The 19,710-nt window shown below is 46.4% G+C and overlaps 1 protein-coding gene across 2 annotated transcripts in view; it reads right to left on the bottom strand.

Moving 5' to 3' along the window:
- Nucleotides 1-13,791: 13,791 nt before the first annotated feature.
- Nucleotides 13,792-19,710, bottom strand: part of kcnh4a (potassium voltage-gated channel, subfamily H (eag-related), member 4a) — a 180,204-nt gene continuing 174,285 nt past the window's right edge. For both annotated transcript variants that reach the window (XM_039739911.1, XM_039739912.1), the window contains one exon: nucleotides 13,792-16,733. In XM_039739911.1, coding sequence (XP_039595845.1) covers nucleotides 15,747-16,733 — 987 coding nt within the window. In that variant the 3' untranslated portion in view covers nucleotides 13,792-15,746. The remainder of the gene's footprint in view (nucleotides 16,734-19,710) is intronic.

The following is a 19,710-nucleotide window of genomic DNA, read 5'->3' as shown; positions in this document are numbered from 1 at the left end:
AGCTAGCTTGTGGCACATCATAGGGACCTGACGGGTACCAATAAGCCATGTAGAATGTGGTGATGGTAAATATTTAAGCAAAAACTTGGGCGTTGGAGGAGTTTGGTGAGGAGATGGACAAAGACATCTTGATTGGCCTCAAAGCAATTCTGGAAAACCATCAGGTTAACTCAGGAGGGGAGAGCAGAGCTTTAGCCGTGCCATTTATAGCAGGGTTGGGCAGCGGGAAGGATGACATTCGCCGAGAAGTCTTGAAGGCTCTGGATGTCGTTGGGCTGTCCTGGCTGACATGGCTGTTCTACACTGCGTGGAGGTTGGGGTCAGTGCCTCTGGTTTGGCAGACCAGTGTTGGTGGTGGTCAGTTACTTTAAAAAAGGGAACTAGGAGGGTGTGTTCCAACTTTAGGGGACCACACGCCTCAGCTTCCCTAGGAAGGCCTAAGTCAAAGTTCTGGAAAGGAGGGTCCAAACTTTGGATTCATGAGGAGCAACATGGATATCGTCACAGGCACAGAACACTGGACTATTTTTATATCATAACTAATATTCTCGGGGGGTTGGATGGTATGGGGGGGTTCGTGTAAGTAAGGTACGCCCCACCAGTCTATGTGTGTTTTGTGGATACCACCGTGTACCTCAGCATATCCTGTGAGGGGTCCCAAAGGAGTGTGGGGTACCAGGGTGGTAATTTTTATGGACAGAATTTCGAGGCACAGCCAAAGGGTTGGACGGGGTCCTGTTTGGTGACCTCAGGATCACATCTCTGCTTTTGCAGAAAAATAAATAGGAAAGGTGCTATAGGACAGTGTGATGGATGGCCAGGACCATTACCAGGTTGGAATGCCGGCTGGATGGAAAGGCCAAGGGAGAGACCCTCTTTGGGACAGTATCCTCCCCAAGACAATAGAGGGCAGCCCTAAGGTTGCTACTGCACCACAGGTCCCCGCAGGGCATGCCGGGGGTTGTGGTTTGGAGGACCCCTGTTGGGCTCCATGAGTGCTCCAAACCACGCCAGGGGGTGCTGAAGCTGCAGAATTTTGAGGCACAACCAAGGGGTAGACAGGGTCCTGTTTGGTGACCTCAAGGCCACATCTCTCCTTTTTTGTGGATGCTGTGGTTCCGCTGACTTTGTCAGGCTGTGCACTTGACAAGGGGGTTGTGGTTGAGATGAGGATCGATACCTCCAAGTCCATGGTGGTCACAGTCCTCAGGTGGAACGAGGTGGAGCGCCCTCTCCAGGTGACCCTCGAGTGGAGGAGTTTTAAGTATCGTGGGGGTCCTGTTCCCGAGTGAGGGAAATTGGGAGTGGGAGATTGGTAGAAGCATCTGCAGTGATGTGGACATCTTACCGGTCAGCTGTGGAGAAGAGTGGGCCGAGCCGAAAGACCAAGCTCTCAATTTAGTGGTCAATTGACATTCCTCCCCTCACCTATGGTCACGAGCCGTGGGCCGGGGCTGAAAGAAGTAGATGGGGGATACAAGTGGTGGGAATGAGCTTCCTACACGGGAGGGTGGGGGGGGTCCGGGCTAAGCTTTAGAGACCTCAAAGTAGAGCCGCTGCTCCACCGCACCCAAAGGAGCTACTTGAGGAATCTGATTAGGTTTGGGGGGAATTTTGGAATGAAACCCAGCTACAAATTGGGAATCCTTTGCAGTGGGTGTAATGGTGTGGATTTGCAACCCCCCCTACACCAACACACACACACACACACACACACGGCTCGATATATTCAAGTAAAAACGTGAACACAATAAAATGAAGCACAGCCAGGCTTACCAAAGTAGAGCATTTAATCATTGTGCATGCGTCGAAGTCCGTGTGTACATTCCGCATGCCTGGGCAGCCGACTAACGAGGGCACAGGGGAGAGCTGGGAGCTGGTACCAGGGCAGACCCCTCACCCCCTCACATAAACAATGAACAGTGCTGGGGTCATCAAGAGACAGATGAGGAGGGTGGGACCGAGACGGAGCACGGAGCACGGTTCATGGTGGGCCGTACGCCTAGAATGACCACATGCACTTTGATTATCGTGCCCTCAAAGGTAAAGGTGGTCCCTAATTCTTAACGGCCCTACACAGGGATGCGTAGAAACACATTTATATACACTAATTACAGGAGTTGCATCGGATTCATATAAAGTGCAAAGTGAGCTAAATAACAGAAATATACACATTTACAAATAATAAAAAACACATGTCCGATAATGCAGTTCCCATTGGCGGCCCGTCCAGGGTTTGTTCCTGCCTTTGCCACCAATGTTGCCCAATTAGTTGCTGACTTTCCACGACACCTGAAGTAGACGAGCGGGTGAGAAAACGTGTGGATGTCTGGACCCGTCCCTCACTAAACACTTGAATGCCTTTGACTGTGTTTTAGTGGGCACTGCCATTTTGGATATTGGTTTCTATGGTGTGATGATATGTTGCTAGGGGGTGTGGCCTTCAAAAGTGGCCTCATTATTATTATTATTATTATTAGCCTGATGCCCTCATCCAGGGCGAATTACAACATTTGAGGTACGGTTGGCGCACAGGCAGGTGAAGTGGCTCATTCATTGCCACGCAGCGTCACTAGTGAGACTGGACCCCCGCCACCTTGGGGTATGAAGTCCAAAGCTTTCACCGGGATGCCACACCGCCCACCACATGATGACATCATAGACGTGACGGCGTAAAGGGCGTCGTCTACCAGGATTGTGGGTTTACCCAGACGGTTCTAAAGGTGGTGTGATGGCGCCCGTATTCAGACGTGTCGCAATTTGGATTGGCATTCGAGCTTCGGTGCACCTTAAGTTTGTCTTCCTGACTTTGACCCTTTGCTTTAGTTGACAAATTTTGCTTTCATCTCTTGGTCTTTTTGTCCCTTTTTTTTTTCATTTTTCGGTCATTACGTTGCTGACAGAACAGCAGCTGGACTGAGATACCTCAGCATAATTGCTGGGACATCAGATTTTCGATAAGACCCCAAGGGTGGTGGTCCTGAAGGCTCTGGATGTTATTGGGCTGTACTGGCCATTCAACACTGCGGGGAGGTCGGGGTCAGTGCCTCTGGATTGGCAGACCAGGATGGTAGTGGTGGTGGTGGTGATCAGTTTCTTTAAGAAAAGGGAACTACGAGGGTGTGTCTCAATTTTAGGGGACTACACATCTCAGCTTCTCTAGGAAGGCCTAAGCTAAAGTTTTGGAAAGGAGGGTCCAAACTTTGGAGTCAGGAGGAACAAGAACACAGAACACTGGACTATCTTTATATCTTCACAAGGGTTCTGGGGGTGTGGGGGTTCATATAAGTAAGGTACACCCCACCAGTCCACGTGTGTTTTGTGGATACCACCGTGTAACTCAGCGTATCCTGTGAGAGGTCCCAAAGGAGTGTGGGGTACCAGGTCTGCTGTTATGGGCTATCATAGTCCCTGGTGTGCTGTGCATTGCCGACAGTTAAGTCAGACTTAGTCTCGGTGGGCTTGCGACTCTGTCAGGGCTGTTGCCCTTTGTCGCTGATTCCGTTTATAATTTTTATGGACAGAATTTCAAGGCACAACCAAGGGGTGGATGGGGTCCTGTGGGGTAACATCAGGATTGCATGTCTGCTTTTTGCAGATGCTGTAGTCCTGCAGCTTTGGGGGTTGTGGTTGAGTTTGAAGAGGTTGGGATGAGGATCGGCACCTTCAAGTCCATGGTGGTCACGGTCCTCAGGTGGAACGAGGTGAAGCCCCCTCTCCAGGTGAGCCTGGAGTGGAGGACCTTTAAGTATCTTGGGGGTCTTGCTCCCGAGTGAGGGAAGCTGGGAGCAGGAGATCAGTAGTAGCATCTGCAGTGATGTGGACATTTTATTGGTCAGCTGTGGTGAAGAGTGGGCAGAGCCAAAAGGCCAAGCTCTCAATTTTTTAGATAAATAAATAGGAAAGGTGCTATAGGATGGATAGATAGATAGATAGATAGATAGATAGATAGATAGATAGATAGATAGATAGATAGATAGATAGATAGATAGATAGATAGATAGATAGATAGATAGATAGATAGATAGATAGATAGATAGATATGGAAGGTGCTCTATGAAGGACAGATAAATAGGAAAGGCGCTACATGACAGCGTGATGGATGGCCAGGACCATTGCCTGATAGGAACACTAGCTGGGTGGAAGGACCGAGGGAGAGACCCTCTTAAGTACAGTATCCTCCCCGAGATGCTAGAGGGCAGCCCCCCTGGGTTGCTACTGCACCACATGTTTCTGCAGGGCTTTCTGGGAGTTGTAGTTTGGAGCAGCCCTGTTGGGCTCCGTGGGCACTGCCAGAGGGCGCTGCAGCCACAGCTATTCCCTTTGGGGCACCACTTCAGCCACACCCAGAAGTGCAGCCGGAAGAGGGTCAAGAACCACCGAGGGTAAAATAGCTTCACCATCAGTCAGTGAGTGAGCCAGAGTCGGGAGCACGTGAGGAAGAGTGGAGGTGACAGAGGAAGAGTGAGAAAGAGAGAAGGAAGAAAGGCCTGGGGTGTATTAGTTGGTGCTTTGTGTACGGCGTTGTGAAGAGGGGAGCAAGAGAAAGACGCTTCCTCACTTGCTGTGTTGCACTAGTGTCTCCGCCTGTCTGCATCAGGGTTTGGGTGGGCGATATCCCCCCCTTGATGGTCCACAACAGATGGAGAGAGACGGACATTAGTTTATTTGTCACCCGGCTACTGTGTGTGTTTTCCTCAATGGACCCCAACTGCGGATCTCCAGAGCTCCACTCCATTGAGTTGGTTGTCGCTTTATGTGACACGTCAGTGATGACACCTGGTAACACTGTGGTTATGATGAGGGTTGTGTGAGGAGTTGTCTGACATAAGTCGAGTAAACCAGGTGACAAAACCCTGCAATCCAATTGGCCACCAGGTGGAGCTACTGAATGGTGGAGCTGTGGAGGTCTGCTGCTGAACCCCATCTTGTTTTTTCTGCTACTACTCTTGCATTTCCTGGTGGTTTTTGTAAGTTCTTGCATTTTTTTGATTTTTTTTTTGAGTTTCTGGAGGGTGGCATGGTGGTGCAGTGGGTAGCGCTGCTGCCTCGCAGTTAGGAAACCCGGGTTTGCTTCCCAGGTCCTTCCTGCATGGAGTTTGCATGTTCTCCCCGTGTCTGCTTGGGTTTTCTCCGGGTGCTCCGGTTTCCTCCCACAGTCCATAGACTTGTAGGTTAGGTGCATCGGCGATCCTACATTGTACCTAGTGTGTGCTTGGTGTGTGGGTGTATGTGTGTGCCCTGCAGTGGGCTGGCACCCTGCCCGGGGTTTGTTCCTGCCTTGCGCCCTGTGTTGGCTGGGATTGGCTCCAGCAGACCCCCGTGACCCTGTAGTTAGTAAGATGACCTACTGAGAGATGACTGATTGCTAGAGTCTCCACTCTCGTTTTTGATTGCTGCTTTTCCTATTTACTGCCTCATGTAGGCTTCATTTAGTTCATTACGTGACCATTTCTGGTGTTGGTATTTGGCCCCTCTCAGCCTTTTCCTGCTTCTTTTTGCTACATTTGCAATTTTTTTTTTTATTTGTAAAGAATCTTTGTTTTTTCACGCCAGAGGTTTACGGTCATCCTCTCCCTCGGAGACCATTTTTGAGTATTTTTTTTTTAGAGTTTTGAACTTTTAAAAGCCTAGGCCCCCATTTTGGGCCTGTGCAGGCCTTGAAGCCTGCTGTAGTAACGGGACCGTATTCTTTAATTTTTAGGAATTCCTGATGCGTTGGTGTGTGTCACTGGGGGCTCTTACCGTAAGACATTTGTATATAACATTCTCCAGAACGTGTCCTCAACAGGTTGAAATGTTTTTGTGTCTTGCCGCGACACCACACGGTCGATGCTCTTACCCGGACACTCAAACGAGATCCTGAGGGTCCACTGAAAGATGTCGTCAGTCGAGTTCTAGTTTATTGTGGAGTTTTGGTTTCTGATTACTGGATTGGGCTGGTTTGTCTTTTTTTTTTTTTTGCTTACGTTCATTTTTATAAATTTAAAGGTTTTCTATATTAAAATTCTTCACTGGCCTTTCCCTCCTTTAAGCTTAGAGGTTTTTATGGCTTCCTCTCCCCTGAAGAACAATTTTGTAGATTTGCCGCATATAAAGTATATTGTTGACCTTTAAAGACATACTCTACCCACAAATGTGTATATTTTTTTTTATATTTTACTTACCCCACATAGTTTATAGTGATGGCCAAGACAAAAATTTAACGTTTTTATGGAGAACAAACATAAAAATTTTTATGATAGAACAGCAGCCAGCGGTGACCAGAATCTCATGTTACTCGTGCTGAACAATCCACACGTCAAGTCATCCAGTTGCATCCTCACAAAATGCCAAATGCCTGCATTTTTAACTAAATACTGGAAAATGCGAGAAGCCCCCCCGACAGGATTCCCCCTTCACACAGGCCTGTACTTTTGACTTGAAGATCCGCCTCTCTGCCTCATTCATTGGTCAAGAGTCCCGTCTTTAATTCAAAAACATGACCTCACGTGAAGGAGCTTCCTGTCTGTCACTTTCTGGACTCATCTACTGGGGTAAGAAACATAGAGAAAAAAAAAAACCCACACATTTTTGGGGCGGAGTTTCCCATTAAAAGTCCTTTTTTTGGGGGGGGGGCCAAGTAGGCCTTGAAGCCTGCTCTTTGAGTTTGGAGGCCTGGCTGCTTTTGGAGCTGGTGTAGGATGTTTTGAGGCCTGCACCCCCAGTTTTGGCCTTTTGTGAGAGTTAAGGAGACATGAAGGACCAGGAGATGATGAATTAGTTGGAGAATCAAATTCAGAAAGGAAAGGGTGACAAAAATCCCAGGAGAACAAGCAAGAACGTGTAACCACCACAAGAGGGCACAAAAAAAAGAAAACGAAAAGGGAATCAGAAAAGAGAAACAAGCCTGAGCCGCAATTAGGCATGACGAGCACTAAAGAGAAGAGGAGATTTGAAAATGCAGATGTCGCAACATTAATATGTGACGTCACGCGACACCACAGGCACGACTGATGTGGCTGTACGACTGATAAGATGCACCGCGTAAATAATAAAAATCAAGGTGGCAAAAACAAATTGTCAAAAATGATCTAACAGACAGAAACTGTATACGTATAAAAACCCAAAATGACCCAGAAATGCACTCTTGTGAAAAAGTAAGTACCCCCCATGAGATGTTTGGTCTTTCCTAACATATGCAGACATAAGATTTGATCTCAAGATAAAAGGCATATAATAGACATCAGGCCTCGTGTACAATTTGAACTCCACTCTCTAATTCAAACAAACATAAATTCAAGCTTTGCATGTGGAAAAAGTAAGTGCAGCCCTCCGTTTATCACAACCCCAAATCAGAAGCAGGTGCAGATGATCACCGGAGAGGATCTCGTCTGAGCCCGTCCACTTACCACATTTAAGTTTTCCCGCGTATAAGTCGGGGTTTGATTTTACTGTATAATTTTATAATGTCGATCGTATAAGTCGAATGCGGGAATCTCACGCTATTGGTCCAAGAGATTACAATATGCTAATGCCCACCTGCGAGATTAACCACGGAGCACACGGCCTTTTCTTTCTCTGTATTGTACCCGAACAATTCTGAAGCGACGTTTGCACTGTTTTGTGTTTTTTGTATCTCACCCCCTCATACACCTTTATCATAAGAGCATCCCTTATCTACGATGGAGCGTTCGATCAGAAGAAAATATGAAGCTGGTTTTAAATGAAAAGTCATTGAAGTAGCGAAGGAAATTGGTAACTGCAATGCTGCAAAATATTCAATGTGTCTGAGAAACTGATGAGAGATTGGAGGAGGCAAGAAGATGTAAAAAGGGCAGCACGGTGGCGCAGTGGTAGCGCTGCTGCCTCGCAGTGTTGGCTGGGATTGGCTCCAGCAGACCCCCGTGACCCTGTATTCGGATTCAGCGGGTTAGAAAATGGATGGATGGATGGAAGAAGATGTAAAAAAAAAAAAAAATGTAAAATTGAAGTGTTGTATTTTTGAACAGGCGTACAAGACTTTCAAGACCCGCTGTATACGCGAGTATATACGGTATTTAAACTTTAAGAGATTTCGTTTGCTTTGCTCTCCTGTCGCTGAGGTGCATCCCATCACCGTGCTGAGAGCCAAAGAGCTCTCTGAGGCCGTCTGAAAGAAGCTTCTAGACCAGTGATTCCAAACGTGGGGCGCACAACCCACTTGGGGGGCAATTTGATTTTTTTAAGGGGGACAATTTGAGAATTTAGGTACGTTCAACAAATTATAAAATGAAAAAACAGAAATTCACTGTTAAAAGTGATAGAAAAAAGTGAACAAATCATTTTTATTTTTTACATTTATATATTTATATAATTTATATATTTATTATATAATTTATATAACATATATTTAAACATAGACGGGATGGTGAAGAACCCTTTAATTTATGATTTTAGAGCTACTTGGGTTTTTTCTACTTAGAAATGGTTTTCACCATTAGAATAATATGAATTGTAGCATTGATTATAACATTTTGCAATATAACAAAAATATAAAATGATCAAAATATTACAGAAAAAATGGTCATTAAAGTTATTTTATATTTATGAATATCTCTTATTATATGTTTTCAAAACTGTATTTGCTGTATTTTCATATTACAGTACAATCCCTCTTAACCGGCCACCTTGTACTGCGGACCCATGGCCGGTTACCGTTTTGGACGGTTAATCTGACGCATATCTATTTTCATCCATCCATTATCTAACCCGCTATATCCTAACTACAGGGTCACAGGGGTCTGTTGGAGCCAATCCCAGCCAACACAGAGCGCAAGGCAGGAAACAGACCATGAGCAGGGTGCCAGCCCACCGTAGTACTTATTTTCATGTAGAAAAATATTTTTAATGCAGCGGATCTCAAACTTTTGTGTTTCGCTTTTTCTACCTGGAATAATTTTGCGCTCCCGGCATAATGTAAAATAGATGAGAACAACCCCTGATACCGACTAGCAAAGGTATGATACTCGTGCGGCGTCGCGGCACCCTATCATTTTTACTTCCATAAGATTTGCATGTGTTCGGCTAACTTCGATGAAATATTTGCAATTTACTTTTTTAAAGTGCTTTAATAACTGTTAAAATGTCTTGTGTGGTTTTTGGTAGTAATTCTAATCCGAAAAACAAAGAATAAATTATTTGTTCTTATTTAATTTTTTTTTTTTGTAAAGAAACGGTTAAATATGTTTTCATCTTTAAAAATCTCGTAAACGAGGACACCGATGTGTCATCAATCTGCGAGAGACGAACGTGTTTTCGTCCGACAAATATTATACCGCTGTTAGTTGTATCATGAAAATAACCCAATAAGCAGAGAATGATTTAACTCGATTTGGCAATATGGGCTACGCTGCCAATGTGGTGCATTCGCGCCGCAGTATCACCTTATCTACTGTTGCCCGAATGTTCGCGACAGATACCGATACGTCTCGAACTTTCTGGATTGAAAATGCGCGACTATAAAAGCAGCGCTCGTCATAGAAACAAACTTCAAATAGAAAAGGAGCGCAGAGTGTCTCGATATCTCGAATATCAAACCAAACCTGGGCAGGCTGTGTACTTTAAAGCAGGCACATATTAGTCATTAGATATATGCCTTATTTTTTTAAATTTAGTTATAATGCATTCGTTGTGATTACAGTATATACTTACAAATTTAGAAACAAACGTACAAGCGGCCGAAATGAGTTTCCTCCGCAGGGTGTCTGGGCTTTCCCTTAAAGACAGGCTGAGAAGCTCAGTCATCCGGGAGGGGCTCAGAGTAGAGCCGCTACTCCTCCGCATCGAGAGGAGTCAGATGAGGTGGCTCGGGCATCTGAGCAGGATGCCTCCTGGACGCCTCCCTGGTGAGGTGTTCCGGCACATCAAACCGGGAGGAGCTCCCGGGGAAGACCCACGACACGCTGGAGCGACTATGTCTCCCGGCTGGCCTAGGAACGCCTTGGGATTCTCCCGGAAGAGCTGGAAGAAGTGGCCTGGGAGAGGGAAGTCTGGGCCTCTCTGCTCAAGCTGCTGCCCCCCCGCGACCCGACCCCGGATAAGCGGAAGAGGATGGATGGATGGACTTACAAATTTAAATTTGAAATAAAAATGTAAAAAAATAATTTTGATGGCTTATTTACTTATTCGACTATCCCCCAAGTACAGGTTCAGCGCCCCCCACTGGGGAGCGCGCTCCACAGTTTGAGAACCGCTGTTCTAAGGTATGTACTGTACCTCTTCGATGTTCCTGAAGAAACCACATCCACAAGGCTTCTTCCATGATTTCGCACACGGGTTTTTTTTTTTTTTACTTGTACAACAACTGGACAGATTTTTATCAGACTCCATTTTCGAACAGAAATACTTGATGGAACGCCTGTCTCTTCGCCAGTCGTTTACTGCGCTTTTCCCAGCACCAAGTTCGGCACAAATTTTCGCCACCGATTGACCGTTATCGAACCGCTTTAGCGCCTTAAGGCGCGTATCCGTTGAAACTACAATTCGTTTACGTTTTGTACTCATTGTAAAGAGAAACAGTTCGGTAAAAATCAGAAAATACTCTGCCCCCCTTCTCCACTTTAAATTGCGAGAATGTTTGCATCAGTCATACAAAAGTCGCGTTCTTTTATTCGTTCCACGTACTCCGACGTACTTTTTTTTTTACTCCAAATCGTTGTTTTCTTACCCCCTCCACTTGTACTTGCCTTATAATTTAAATGTAGCCTGGGTGCGTTCAACAACGGTTTGTCACTCCACCCTACTCCGAGAACGAATAAAAGAAATCGGCTATACTGTACTGTACTCGTCGCAAGTTTGCCAAATTGATTTATAAAGGAAATATGTAAACGGAAATCACTCCGAGCGTAGGAGCCCTCTCACCTTCCAGGATAAAAAGGAAATGCATACATCTAATATATAAAGCAGAGTCGATGTATGTGTGTGTGTGTGTCCGCCATACAAATCTGCACCGGGCGTCCGATCAGCACCAAACTGGGGATGGGGCTCCTTTGTGACCAGGAGAAAGTCAGGGGGTATGTTTGGTTCGGAAAAATGTTCGTGATGAAACGCAAGGTACCTTTTCACCGACACAACGTTCGGCACACGTCCCCGTACTTATCATCGACAAGATGGCCACTGCGGCGCCATCTAGCGGCAGCTTTTGTATGCCTTTTTGTCTCTACGTCGCTCTTTACCCATGTTTCTTTAAATTGCCAAGCGATGGCGCAAGTGTCCAAGTATGAAAAGGGCTGACTGCTTTGATCAGGTGAGGACGAACTGCCCTATGGATGTAAAACGTGAACGACCCTGTGCGCGTGACCGGCTGACACACCCGCGTTTCCGCACGTCACACTCCCACACGCACTGAGTGTTGTACATTGATCCCTCGCTACATCGCGCTTCGACTTTCGCGGCTTCACTCTATCGCGGATTTTAAATGTAAGCATATCTAAATATATATCACGGATTTTTCGTTGGTTCGCGGATTTCTGCGGACAATGGGTCTTTTAATTTAAAGTACACGCTTCCTCAGTTTGTTTGCCCAGTTGATTTCATAATAGGGACGCTATTGGCGGATGGCTAAGAAGCTACCCAATCAGAGCATGTATTACATATTAACTAAAACTCCTCAATGATATACGATTTGCTTCCCGAGGGGATTGTTTGCTTTTCTCTGACATTCTCTGCGCCTGACGGAGGGGGTGTGAGCAGAGGGGCTGTTTGTTTAGAAGATACGGACGCTCCTCTAAGCTTTATCACGGTGGCCCAAAAGCACGTACAGTATTGATTTTTGATTGTTTGCTTTAATCTCATGCGCTCTCTCTCTGACGTTCTCTGCTCCTGACGGAGGGGGTGTGAGCAGAGGGGCTGTTTGTTTAGAAGATACGAAGGCTACTCTTTAAAAAATGCTGAAAGACTACCTTCACATTGCTCCCTTCTTTGCGGCTGCTTTATCGCGGTGCTCATACTTAAAAGCCCAACAGCAAGTATTGATTTTTTGATTGTTTGTTTTTCTGTCACGCTCTCTCTATCTCTCTGACATTCTCCGCTCCTGACGGCGCTCGTTTGAAGATAAGATATGTTTGCTTTCTTTTAATTGTGAGAACGAACTGTCATCTCTGTCTTGTCATGGAGCACAGTTTAAACTTTTGACTAATGGGTGTTATTTCATGTCTAGAGGGCTCTAATAATGTTAACAATGTGGGAAAGTTTTTTATAAGGGCTTAAAATATATAAAAATAACCATACAAACATATGGTTTCTACTTCGCGGATTTTCACCTATCGCGGGGGGTTCTGGAACGCAACCCCCGCGATCGAGGAGGGATTACTGTATTTCATTTACCAGCGTCCGTTATATGGCATGAAGTTTGAACAGAGACTCGCCTTAAAAAGACAGCATCCTTTCCCCACACGCTGCACCTGTCGTATGTCACTTCTCTCTGTAGTTACCATCGCCAACGTCCGTTCAAAGGCCTTACGGTTCAGCACAGACGCTCAATACAAACAGAGCACCCCTCCCCGCCATTTTTTCCAGTAAGGTTTCAGTGCTACTCTCTCACTGGCTTTCCGTATTTGTGGTGCTATTTGTTCACTTTCCGACGTATTGTAAATCAGATAAATTCATCTCACTGTGGTGCTTATTCCGTACGTAATTCCATGTAACACATTATAATCGTCCTGCTTTTCGCTAATATACCCATGCCACGAACAAAAGACGTAGAATTGGAAGGTCCACTTCAGATGCCACAAGAAAGTCGATTTATTTCATGGGCGTCTCAAACGCCACAGCAGACACAACCCACAGTGGAGGAACTTATAATAAAATGTCAATCGGAAAACTGTTTGCTCTATTTCTATGTTGTTTCTTTCATTTGGGAAATTCACCGGTTATAGATTCCCGGGCAACGGCGGGTACTCCTGCTAGTATAATATAAAGAAGAACTCAGGATTAAACTTTTTGTTAAATTTTACTTTAACAGGCCAGTTAATGAGTCGACCGGTTAATGTGAGGCCAGTTCATATTATATATATATATATATATATATATATTTTTTTTAATCTTCAGCTATCCTTTCCCTTCTTCTGTTTCCATGTTCTTTGTTTAGACCAAATGAATGACATTATGGGCTTCCTCCGCGCGAGGAGGAGTTCACTTTTTGAATCGGTAATAATAAGAATGAGGTGTCTGTTACAGTGGGGGACATCATGATCTGAGAGAGGCCGGGGTGGGGCACAGCCAAAAAAAAAAAGAGGTTGGGAACCACTGGCCTAGACGCTTAGGAGTCTGGGAATGGACTTTAAAAAAGATTTCCCAACAAATGCAAATCAATCATCCCACTGCCTAGAACAGGGGGTCCTCGATCACAGTGCTGGAGGGCCGCAGTGGCTGCAGGTTTTGTTCCAACCCAGTTGCTTATTTAGACAGCCATTCTTGCCAATAATTTAATGTCATGGCTTGTCAGTGCTTCAACTCTGCCATGTCAGTTCGTTCTCATATTGCCTTTCTAAGGATATCATCCAAATGATTTGAAGGCTAAAATGGCGGAGTAATTCTCAGTCCTTCACTTTTTTCTCTTCATGTATTTAATTAAACCCAATAGTGCCCGATAAATACACACAGGAGGTGTAAATGGAAACAAACTAAATGGAGAAATGCTGGTCTCTTTTGTCGTTTGCATGTCACTGCTAATTAGGAGCCATTAAAAATCAAGAATAGAGCTGTTTAAGACTAAAACATAAGGAGCGAGACCACTAAAGTGAAGCAGAAGTGTCTCTTGAGCAATAAGTGCTTCTTATTAAGCCATTGGGTTGGAGCAAAAACCTGCAGCCACGGTGGTCCTCCAGGATCGTGATGGAGGACCCCTGGGTCTAGAAGATCATCGTACAAGTGAGGGCGACTGCAAACAACTTCCAGTTTGTCCAGGCCAGGCCACCCCAGCAGGCTCAGCCCCAGAGAAGAACACAAGACTTTGACAAAAGAAGTCCCAAAGAACTCCAGAAGTTCATCACAAGACCTCCAGGGAGCTCTGGCCCCTGTTGATATCAATGTGCATCGAGTGAACATTTAGAAAGAGGCTGCACAGATTTGATGTGCCTGGTGAAAAGCAAAAAAGAACATCAGGACGAGACTAAACACCCAAGAAAAGACGGGGACTTCTGAAACAATGGGCCTGTGGACAGACCAGGCCACAACACCAGAAGACAAGTGTGGTGAAAAACCAGAGACAGCCTTTGAGCAGAAGAACCATCCTAGAATCCACTTGGAATTCTTCATATGTACCAGAGGGGGCCTGTGTGACCATCTCTCAGGACACCGAAGCTCAATCTAAAGTGGACACTGGGACAGGACCGTCACCCTAAACACACAGCAAATCCACCAGGGAATGTCAGAAAAGAGAGAAATGGAGGGGTTCTGGAGCTCTGGCCAAGTCCAAACCGGGGGTCTGAATCCAATCCAGATGCTGGGTGGGTGTGTGTATGAGGGTTTGTAAACGGGTAGTGCCCGCAGGACCCTCCTCAAACATCACACAGCATAAGGAATTCTGCACAGAGGACTGGGAACAAGTTTGTCTATCAGTCGATGTCAGACACTGCTAGACGGTGATAGGAAACGCCGAATTAAGGGGGGCAATGGCAGCTATTAGAGGTGGGGTTTTGGGGGTGGGGGGGCTTGTTAGCATATCGGCTAATTTTTCAATGAATAAATGATTACAAATTCCAATTTTCATTTTTTTCCACCCAATTACATCCCCTTCTACTTAAAGACGCCTTTTTAAATGAAGATCAAATCCTGGTATGTCCACAAATGTTAAAGAAAGAATAACCATGTCATTGGGGGCACTTACTTTTTCACAGGCCTGCACGCGTATAGAAATGTGAATACATACTAGAGATATTTGGGCTTGGAGAACTCTTTAGGACTTCCGCTTTCTGCGTTTTATGCCAGGACATCACATGACAAGTGCCACCTGGGCAGGATTTCACCCGATGGAGTCACATGGGGAGGAGAGGACAGCGTGGGCACAGATATGATGGAGAAGAAAAGATGGAAGAGACGCATCGAGGCAGCCAAACCCCCTAGCAGAAGGGGGACAGCGAAGGAGGAGAAGACGACACCGTTTAATTGGAAGTGTGCCTGCTCTCTAAATGATAAGTGACAGAGGAGCAGAAGACAGCTCTAAATTGGATGTGTGCCCCGATCTCTACGTGATAATTCTACCAACGTCTAAATCATTTTAACAAGTGGGGGGTTTTGAGAACCCCCCCCCCATTCGCCCACCCTATTTGTCGAGGCACTTGACTGGAAAGCGTGACTGATACAACCAGAAAAGTCTCCGAGTTTAGGGGCTGGCGCGTCTCTCTGTGACAAGGCGGGCGAGTCGGGTTCATTCCCCTGGCACCAGCGGGACATGGCTGACATTTCCAATGACAGAACCTCAGTCATGCGTGAGCTCCAGGGAGCCGTTAATTAAAAGTTTACGTCCAAAAGGAACCGTGCGGGAAGAGACCCCGGGCAGGAAGCGGCGCTCGTTGACATGCAGTTAAAGGACGATGTGCCAGTCTCGTTGTGGGGGATCAGGCAGGAGTTCACACGGATGAGACTCGGCATGGCAAAAAAACCAAAAGAAAATGTATGGAACAAAACTGTTAAAGAAATGGAACAAAAACAGAAGCCTCGCAATTTTTCTAGGCGACGTTCTTTGGGATGCTTTATCGTCTCTAACAAAATGGCAGTTAGGTCGCTCAGTCTGTGGTCTCCAGACTCCAGAAGACCTCTGCGTCCAGCGTCTGGGTGCCCACGCTGGAGCGCCGTGACTGGCACACCTCCCTGTCTTCTATCAAGTCCGGAGGATTGAGCAGCAGCAGTCTCTCCCATGAGCCCCGTTGTGTCAGTGGGGTCTCCTCCCCTGTTGGAGTGGCGCCCCCTAGCCCTGGTTCACAGTTTTCTGTTGAACCCTGAGAAGCCAGCGAAGTCTTAATGGTGGTTGTACTGGGGCATGGTGCAGTTCTTGGAGTCCCGGGGATGCCAGAGTTGAACGACACAGAATGAGTAGGGCTAGAGCCCACCAAGTTGTTCTGTCTGGGGCTGAGGGTCCCACACGGAGAATGTTCTTGAGAGGAAGCCAAATTTGAATATGGGTAGTGGAGAGTGGCAGACAGGTGCTGGTGGGCAGTGCTGGTGGTGATCAATGTGGAGTGGACCGGTGTTGGCGTGCTGGATTTGGAAGGCTGGGAGAGACTGAAGTCCATAGATGTGGGCAAAGCCAGTGTGCCACCTGAGGGGCTGGTGAACACTGGCACAGCAGAGCTGGAAAAGACAGGGTAGGCTCCCGCCGGGCTCAGTATGGGTGTGTGAGTCCTGACGTGCCGCATCGAGAATGGCGAATTTGGAACTCCTCCATGAGGGTCTGCTCCCTGGCTCATGGTCTGCCTCTCTCCATAACAAGGAGTGTGAAGGCACGGCGTCCTGGGGCTGGAGGGAGGCTGCAGTCCATCCGTCTCCTTGGTTGCCATAGCGGGGGCCCCGTGGTTCCACAAGGCTCCTGTCCCGCAGCTCATTGGTGGGTGGGCCGAAGTGCTGTGAGGCGGAGAGGGGACCATCTTGACACCGTACTGGTAGGACGAGAGCGCTGAGGTGTAATGCTGGACAGCCAGCTGCGCCTGCACCAGGTGGATCATGTGATGAAGCTCCTTGCTCAGCTGGGAGACCTCATTGTTGAGACGGTCCATCTGTGGGAAAGGAGCAAAAAAAAAGATGAGGGCGTTAGGGACAATCCGGACGAGCCCGTCAATCCACGACCGTGCAAAGGTCATGAAAACCTTGGAGCGACTGGTGGTAGTTCACTCCCCTGTCGGACCCCCTTCAGTTTGCCTAGTGAGCAAACACATCAGTGGATGATGCGAGCCAGGATGGATCTTTGCTACGCGCCTTTATTTATTTATTTATTTTTTCCGGATATTAGAAGTGCCTACGCAAGTATGCCGTTTGTCAAGCGGGGCAACCGTGCCTAAGGGGGCGCCGCTTTTGAGGTCTGAGTGTCCCGTTCAAGCGGATTTGTCAAGTTATATTCTGCAATTACATTTTGATAAAGTCCATCCATCCATTATCCAATCCTAACTACAGGGTCACCAGGGTCTGCTGGAGCCAATCCCAGCCAACACAGGGCGCAAGGCAGGAAACAAACCCCGGGCAGGGACAAGGATAGGATAGGATTATGGCGGGTTGGATAATGGATGGATGGATATTATGTCCAAATCTTATTGAAGAGGGTTATCAACAGAAGAAATCTTAGCACCGAGAAACGATGAAGTCAAACAAATTAACGAGAAAATTGTCGATCTGTCACACGGCAAATTGGTTGAATGCGTATCGATAGACTCTGCTGGAACAGTTGGTGGTGACGGTGCGGAAGATGAAAACATCAACTTACAATATCACGAAGAATATCTACAACCGTTAACACCGTCAGGTCTTCAGCCGGCCGAATTACTGTTGAAAGAAGGACGTACCGTGATGTAATTGCGTAATTGATGTCGCTGGTGATGGGCCATGCAATGGGACGAGATTAGTTGTATTCAACATTGGTCGAACAATTCTAACATGTAAAATTTTAACAGGCGACAAAAAAGGTAAAGTAGTCCATCTTAACATTAGACACCAAAGGAGATCTCGATATGCCGTTCATATTAAAACGTTTACAGTCTCCCATTAGAGTAGCTTTTGCTATGACAATCAACAAATCACAGGGACGAACATTTGAAAAACTTATTTTATTTAATAGAGAGAAAGACACGAAACTCACTCACGGGCAGTTACATGTTGCGTTGTCACGATGAAAGTCCAAACACGGAATTTAAAATTTCATGCTATATTGACGGAAAGTTAATTCAGAAAATTGTTTTTACTGAAGTTTTATAGTAAAAGTGTAAGTTTAAAAAGTATTTGCATGTTAATTTCAAAGCCAAGCAGAACAAAAACGTATAACGCAATGAATACCTCTAATGCAACATGAAACATCATTTTCTTTCAATTTATTACGTTTTACTATTTTTTTACTATGGCTAATTACTCGCTGTAATGTAAAATAGTTAGTTCCATTATGCATAAGTAACAATTCCCATGAAAATAAAAATCTGTTTAAATTGTACATCCACTTCCCTATACACAAGCGGCAGAACAGTAAAGTGGCTAGCGTGTTGCGCCCGCCCGGGGGTTGGCGAGCGAAGTGAGCAGGTGGCAGAGCCCCCAGTAATCTATTAAAAACAAGGTGATAAAAGTGGAGGTTAAAAATCAATAACCAATCCTTTAAAACGAAGTTAAAACCGTGGCAGGAAGCTGTCCTTTTTTAAAAGCCCAGTGCCTTCTTTTAGCTGGCGGCCCCCCTGCTTCTCCCATACGGGCCGTGCCACATGCACACCCACCTTTGCCCCCAGAGGCCCACCCCGCCACATACCACACCCTACAAGTTCTTCACTCACACATCTCTCAATGGCTTCTCTGTGTGCCGCCCTCCCCCGTGGCATTTATTTTTAGCAGGACCCTGGCACACAGGTAAAAGGTGACAGGTGGGCTCTTATTTAATCTTGTAATTGGGACAGTTGGCTGCTTTATATAGAAAATCAACACCCTCAGGAGAAAAACCTGGACAGAAGGAGTGTGAGTGTGTGTGTGTGTCTGCGCGTGTACGTGTGAATGTGCATGTAGGGGTGTATGAGCGCGCGCGTGTGCGCATGTGTGTGTGAGCGCGTGTGCATGTATGTATGTGCAAGCGCGTGTGTGTGTATGTGCGCGTGTGTGTGTGTGTGCGTGTGTGTGTGCGCGCGTGCCTGTGTGTGTGCGTGTGCGAGAGAACATTTCCTGAATCGCCAGAAGTGGCCGTCAGATTTGCAACTTAATCTGGCTCTCAAGTCCATCTGCCAAGTGAGATAATGAAAATGAAAAAGAAAAAAGAAGGGGAATGGAGTGTGATGTGCGCAAGTAGAAGACCCGAACAATGACGCTGCGCAGCTTCGTGAAGTGATTTCAGGTTTAATCTCTGGCTGTCGACGTGCGCGGCGCGCTCTGCTGCCATGGTAATTTACCGCTGTAATATCCGACTTTGGGCAGATCTTAAGTCTTCGGTGTATTTGTTCGTTTTTAACAAGTCTGCTTTTCCTCTTTACTTCCTTTCTCTCTTTCCAAACTAAAAGTAAACGTGCAGGCTGCTCCCGAGGTCAGGCTAAACCCAAATCCCAAGCACTTAAGGACTGCACCCGTATTTCGATTAGATCTCCACACACCAGTCTGCCACTATAACACTGGCGTTGGTGTCATGAGAGACTTCGGACATTTTTCACTTAGGGGTGGACTCACTTTTGCTGCCAGCGGTTTAGACATTAATGGCTGTGCGTTGACTTATTTTGAAGGGACAGCAGATTTACACTTTGTAAGACATGGCCGGCAGATTATCCCGGCCAATACATCCAGGCCGCTAGATGGAGTCCTCCCTGCAACATGGAGGTGCCCCGGATTCCCGACAGGGCATCATGGAAAATGGAGTTTGGCTTCACAGCCCTACTGCATACCGTGGGTGACACCAGGGGACGCTGCAGGGAGACACGAAGATTGTCGTTTCTATTATAACCCCGAAGTACTCCCAAGTCATGGGGACGAAAGGACAGAAGTACTTCTGGGCTGAAGAAAATACAAGTCTTCATCTAACCCTGA

This window comes from Polypterus senegalus, chromosome 17 (genome assembly GCF_016835505.1).
Source record: "Polypterus senegalus isolate Bchr_013 chromosome 17, ASM1683550v1, whole genome shotgun sequence".
In the NCBI taxonomy this organism is placed as follows: domain Eukaryota; kingdom Metazoa; phylum Chordata; class Cladistia; order Polypteriformes; family Polypteridae; genus Polypterus; species Polypterus senegalus.
The sequence above is the reverse complement of the archived record's forward strand: the minus strand, read 5'-3'. Positions and strand labels throughout refer to the sequence as shown.